This window comes from Mycetomoellerius zeteki, unplaced genomic scaffold (genome assembly GCF_001594055.1).
Source record: "Mycetomoellerius zeteki isolate Tzet28-1 unplaced genomic scaffold, Tzet1.0 scaffold149, whole genome shotgun sequence".
In the NCBI taxonomy this organism is placed as follows: domain Eukaryota; kingdom Metazoa; phylum Arthropoda; class Insecta; order Hymenoptera; family Formicidae; genus Mycetomoellerius; species Mycetomoellerius zeteki.
Genome location: NW_017256436.1, coordinates 3,496,929 through 3,503,409, shown reverse-complemented (window position 1 = coordinate 3,503,409; position 6,481 = coordinate 3,496,929). Strand labels below are relative to the sequence as shown.

The 6,481-nt window shown below is 36.3% G+C and overlaps 1 protein-coding gene across 1 annotated transcript; it reads left to right on the top strand.

Moving 5' to 3' along the window:
- Positions 1–2,095: 2,095 nt before the first annotated feature.
- Positions 2,096–6,019, top strand: LOC108720246 (putative uncharacterized protein DDB_G0271606). The gene is made up of 5 exons (XM_018444140.1): positions 2,096–2,193; positions 4,140–4,269; positions 4,604–4,843; positions 4,931–5,198; positions 5,333–6,019. Exons 1-5 carry the CDS (start codon positions 2,182–2,184, stop codon positions 5,892–5,894), a joined length of 1,212 nt encoding a protein of 403 aa, XP_018299642.1. The 5' UTR covers positions 2,096–2,181; the 3' UTR covers positions 5,895–6,019.
- Positions 6,020–6,481: the final 462 nt, after the last annotated feature.

Below are 6,481 nucleotides of genomic sequence, written 5' to 3'. Positions count from 1 at the left end.
AATTAATTGTGTAATAATATAATTAATACATTCATACACATAATAAAGAAGCCAAAGATTATTTGAAGTGTAGGAGAAATAATGATAAAAATGTATATTGTAAAAATATGCTGTAAAAAGCATTACATATTTCATTAAAATAAAATATAACTGAATTATTTTATTACATTTGAATACGTAAAATATATATTTAATAAGATTTGTAATAATCTTATTTTATGATTATTTGCAATTGGTTTTCTTGTAAATTGTACATTTTTCTATTTACATTGTAAATGCTATTATCTGTGATAAATCAGTTTTGCGTTCTCTTCGTGAATCATCTTGTACGTATCACTTACATATCTTTTATTCATTATCCATAAAAAATGTCCCAGTGAGAGAAATAATTCATCGAATAGATATCCAATCGATATCGATACAATAATTTCAATATCAATTAGACGTTGATTTAACATCAATTCTGTAAGTCATCTCTTCTTCTTCTTCTTCTTCTTCTTCTTCTTCTTCTTCTTCCGTTAGGCCTCTGGCCTGTGTTACACCTCTCTCATTTGCTTGTGGTGCGCATGCTGATTATTCAATTGCCACGAGCATATGGGACTTATAGTTTCAATGACGGTTCCAAACAACGGATTTTTCGAGAGTGTTTCTGGGCACTCTCGGGAGGTTGCCGGTCTTTTCCGACAAGAGACACAAGCATTAATATTTTGGTTCCTACTGGAATCGAACCCGGGACTTCTGGCATGGCAGACCGTCTGTCATGCCACGCTCGCGCTCGAGTCATTTCTTGTTGGAACATATTTTTACTGGTACCGAATAATGCCATAAGAATTGTTTTCGCATGTCGATACAAGTTCTGGGGTAATCTATAATTTCACGGAAGATCGACGATCTATCTATCGCGATGCGACACGGTATAACTTTCTACTGTAAACTGACGTAACACGGCATTTCCATCTGTGAGTAAGAGCGATTTTGTAGTCAAATAAATGAATAAAGAAGAAATACGCTCCCATAATTGTGTACCTGAAATAGGAATCTATGGAGCTGACAATAAGACTTTATGAGTTTAATGACAGAAATCTGTTATCGAATCTATTGCGAAAATAGAAATCGTAATTTCTAGGATAGAGACGAGAATGCAGAATAATATAGGTTTAGTTACATTCGGAATAATGCGACATAGTTCGAAGAACAATTCCCCTGATTACATTTTTGCGTGTGTAACCACACTATCTGTACCGATCGCAATACCAATTGCAATAAATTAAAACTTCTTACTCACTTATTTTGCTTTCCTTTAAGATTCAATTTTTCTTTTACATCCATATTATTATCAGCACTTTAATGCTAGAAGCAACGGAGTGTAGCGCCTTTACGTAACTTGACAGGACAATGATTGAATTCAATGTCGGCATTGTCGACAATTAATTGCAGATCTTCGTGGTCTTTACACCGTAACCTTTGAATGGCGATTGCCTGGGAAACATCGTGTTGCACTGCATTCCACTGCAGCTATTTCGTAGTTTTCCATCATTGTACTCAAGACTTTTTACAATAAAATATATCGTGTAGAAGATAAATGCCTCATAGTTGGATAAAAAAACTTGGTAAATCAAAACTAGCAAAGTTTGAGCCGTCTTTGCAAAAAATGTATTTCTCATTATTATATAAAATGAAAATATATATAATATTGTATATATATATAATATTGTAATATATAAATTATTATAAAATTAAAATTAAATTAATAATTTGTGTAATTAAAAGATTTTGTAAAATTATTGTTTTTTTTTTAAATAAATAACAGACAAAAATCAATGTAAAAGACCACGAAGTAGAAATTTACAATATTAAAGAGCATTTGTCGATCAAAATTTAATTTATCGAGACACAATCTGCAAATAGAACTTACAATGAAATTAACGTAAGTGTTACTTGCGCCGGAAGCGATTTTCTTTAATACGCTCGCGTTTACAGAAAGAGCAATGACTGTTGGAACACGACGTCGGCCGGCCGGCCGGCCGGCCTACGAGGTGCAAGATGGAGGTGGCTCTCGCCGAGTCACATCCCCGTCGTCGAAAGGCTCCTTTTACGTGGCTGGCTATAAAGTTGTTCTGATGACCGCGCGCCCGTCTCAGAAACACTCCACCCTCGAACGAATCGACCAGCTTTCACGCCATGAAATTGCATGTAAGTACGCAGCTACCTTGTGTCATTCTTTTTTTTTTTTACTTAATCGAAGGTTTTCAATGTAGAATGCACGCGTATTTTTTCACGAGTCGCGCGTTTTCTTTTAGCGCGCGATGCAGGCGAAATAAAGTCGCGTGCGTCTAATCGTATTGCATATACAAACCAGATATACCGGAAATTAATAAATTATGCGACGATTCGATTAACAGGTGTCGTTATTTTGCGCTATTTCGAGCTTGAACATTTTCTTGCATATCCGAAATCAAAACCTTAATCATTATGTGAATCTTGTAGATATGTATGTGTGTGTGTTTCACGATCCATCTCATCCCGTTAAAAAATAAAAAAAGTGTGAAATGTTCTAGAAGTGTCACGTGTATTTAATTGCTGTGTTGCAAAATATTTTTTTAGATATTAATTGAATCATGAATTTATCTTACTCTGTATTTTGTACTTCCGTTTTTCACGTTTGTATCGCGAAAACTGAATACACTTTTATAAGGTTTCATTTTATCATGATCGCAAGATGCGAAAACAAGACGGGAAGTCGTTTTGTCAGAGATACTCAACCCCGCCTTCCGTTGAAAGGTAACAAGCGTGAATAAAGGAATGATGAATGTCGTGCACTTAATTGCATCGTTGGATTGCATCGTAAAGAGAGTGACGAATCGTAATGCTTCTTAATTACCGAGGTCGCTGACCAGGAGTGCATTTCACGACCCAGTTATCAGCCGCGGATACGAGTGATCAGGTTTTTGCAATCTTGCTGCAAGCTCGCCGATCGAGGTTTCAACATAGAAAATAGTTTGTTCCATCGATTCTCTTTGCAGTCACGTTGCATATATACTTTTCTCTTATAAGAGTTAAACCTACGTATCTCTTCTTACAAGAATTAAGCCTACAATGAGATAAGATACACATTCAGACAAAGAAAATGACAAATATAAAAAAACAGCCGAGCAAATATTAATTAAAATTAAATATTAGTTTAAATGTATACTATTTTAGTTAATATTACAATATTCTTTCGTCCAGGCTGCTTAAAGAGAAAAAATATATATAGACCTCAATAATCAGTATGCGTGTCGCGACTCGTTCCTCGCGAAATGTCGCTCGGTTTCCGCGTTCTGCAAGATAAACTCGCGTAGAATTTGTCGTACGTGCGATTCTGGAGCGGCATTTGTCTCGTGACAGCTGGTTACAGACATTTTCGAAACGAGTCGAAGTTAATTTTTTTCCCGAATAATCGCGTTGGGCGTGTCTGGACGATTAATATCTATCTCACTTTCTACCGATCGTGTAGTGCTCGTTACCTATAAGTGCATTCGATCGCTTGTAAGTTGCGAATCGACTTGCGACTTGCACTTTTTCTTTTTTCCTTTACGTACCTTTTTGTGCTGCCGCGTTTCTAACAGTCTTGCGATCGCGAATGTTAACTGGTAATGTGCTCACCTTTTTCCCGATTACCGTGATTAAAGATTCATGTGCTCACGGACTTTCCCTTCCAACTTCCCGGTGCTGGTTGCTCGATCCGCTTCCATATATGCAATATAGTGCATGCCGTAAGACAAATTCAGGTTTAGTGCCAGGCGCATTAGATAATGATCTTTGATCGTCTGGTTGCGAAATTGAAAGCACTTAACATCAAGAGCGAGATAAACGTTAGAATGTAATATAATGTTACATTCCGATTTTATTTTATTATAACGATTAAAAAAGATCAATACAATAATGAAAAATATAACTGCAGTATTTTCTATATATACTAACAATAAGTATTAAAAAAATACAATAAAAATTGTTATGTGTAATTTGATTTGTTCTTTTCTAATGTACTTTCTCTTTTATTGTCAATACTTGAATATTTTCGATGTATTAATTGTAACGTATTTTACCATGTCTTGTTATAACATATTGTATAAAATACTGTCACAAATCTTTCACAGATTTTACTACTAACGGCACTTCCTATGTGCCTGGCTGAATTCTCAATTCAGGGGCCTAGTGACGGACACCGACGGGCTCAGGGTCTTAAGTTCAGCGAAGAGAAAGGAATAGAATACACAGACGCGAGTGGTAAGTGTAGATAACCATAGACAATGCGACTAGAAATTATAAAAACATATGAAAACAATTTGTAGTGATTTTAAAGAATGTTTTCTAGAATATTTTAAAACTTTTTAAAAATAGATTTTATATATTTTTTTAATTTACTATATTTCGAAATAAGCATAAAAATTGTTCTTTAGGCATTTATCTCTTGTTTCGAAACTTTCTAATTTTTGTAATCTTATAGTTATACTAGTAGTTAAATATTACTTGAAATAAGGTCCCTATATTGAGATAAATGTAATTTATAATTTCTTTATATGCGTTTTTTACGTAGTATTCTTAAGTGTTCGGTTTTTAGAGGGAGGGGGAGCAGGAGACTTTACCATTCAAGGTGCGACTGATGGTAATAGCAACTTCAGGATCCAAGGTGCTACGGATGGACATTCGAATTTCCAGATTCAAGGGCCTTCAGATGGTGGATCAGCCACTTACAATGTACAAGGGCCGATCGATCGATACGGTCAACCTACATACCAGGAGAATTACGATACTAATCAGGGTATCAATGCAAAGGCGCTCCAGTATAACGATCCTAGCGGTATTGTCGTTAATTTTGTTTTATGAGCTTTATCACATTGTCTTTAAATGTTTACCAAATCGATCTGATGTGAATATACATTGAAAGGTTATAGGGTAAACTGGAGGTCGTATGATCGTCAACCACGTCCGCAAGCTCAGGCAGAACCGCAATATGTGCAAGCCGCGGAACCAATTTCACGACCAGCTGCGCCCCGACAGCGAGTGCAACAAGCGCGAGTACAACCGCAACCGCAAGAGCAACCGGAACCACAGCCAAATTACAGGCCTTACTCTAATGCACCGCCACAGATCCAGCAACTGCTCCAGTTCCAGCAGCAAATTCCGTACATCAATATAATTCCGGAACCATACAGGTTCGAAACAATAAAAATATTAAATAAGATTACGTATATGACATCTTTACTTATATTTTGTTGATATTAAGTATCATCTGTTATTATTTAATAATCCAAATACGCAGTTTCAATGATGTTTAACTAAATTGTAGATTCGATGAAGAAGCCGCACTGCGGGCTCAATCTCAACAGGTCCAGGAACATCTCAAGAAGTTGGCGCAAGAGGCGGCGGCTGCCCCTCTACCTGAACCCGTGCTCCCGTCTGCACCTCGTCAAAAGTCACGCGGCCACTCCAGGAGCAAACGTCAGGCTCCGCAGCAGTACAATAGAATATCCCAGCCGCCAGCGGAACCGCAACCTCAATATTCGCCCAATCTGCCATCTCACTTGCGCGAACTGCTGAGATATCAGGCGCAAACCCCGTATAATATAATTGCTAATCAGATCGTTGTTCATCCGGGTAAGCCGTACGTGCCGCACCCCGTGGATCCGCAGCAGCAGCAGCAGCAGCAACAGCAGCAGCAGCAGCAGCAGCAGCAGTCGTTACAGCAAGCACAGTACCAAGGTCAGGGTGGCGCCTACGAGAATCAAGCTAACGCGTATACGCAAGCTAACATACAGCCGACTCAGGCCGCGTATCAAAACCAACAATATCAACAGCTCGGCTATAATCAGCAGCCTGGCGTAAGACCTGTCACCGAGAGTCAGTACTGATCACTTTGACGAGGTGTTCTTCATTGCCTTTCGTTTGTTTGAATGATAAAACAAGTCTTTCAGGACTGGATTTATGTGATAAATTACGACCGAATTTTTTTCAACAGTTTATCAAAAAATAAATGAGATGAAGATAGAGTAAACGTTGCTATTATTTTGTAAATTTATTACAAGTTAGATTTTTAAACAAAATTACGATCAAAAGAAAATCATAAATAATTTGAAATCTTTTAAATCTTTTTTGGTCCTTTTGAAATAAAAGGGAAAAAATATTTTATTTAATGTAATATTTGTTAAATAATAAATATCTGTGTTTGAACGATGTAATAATTAGAGGTTTTTTTTACAGATCAAGTTGAGATTATATAAAAACAAATATATCAATTTTCTTTATTTTTAAAATTTTTCGTCACTTGAATTTTGAATAATAAAGTTATTTTTCTTCGATTTTATTTGAGATATAAAAAATATTTTGGGAATAAGTTCTCTTCATGAAATCTACATTCTAGAAAGTATATTCTTACAGATTTTCTATATACGACTGATAGTTTCGATACATAACTAGATAAAGCGAAATTGATATCCGA

What these genes read in the sequence shown, in the direction of transcription:
- LOC108720246 (XM_018444140.1), top strand. An exon ending in AGAATACACAGACGCGAGTG is followed by an intron (nt 4,270 to 4,603) that starts GTAAGTGTAGAT and finishes TTCGGTTTTTAG; the next exon opens with AGGGAGGGGGAGCAGGAGAC. An exon ending in CCAGTATAACGATCCTAGCG is followed by an intron (nt 4,844 to 4,930) that starts GTATTGTCGTTA and finishes ATACATTGAAAG; the next exon opens with GTTATAGGGTAAACTGGAGG.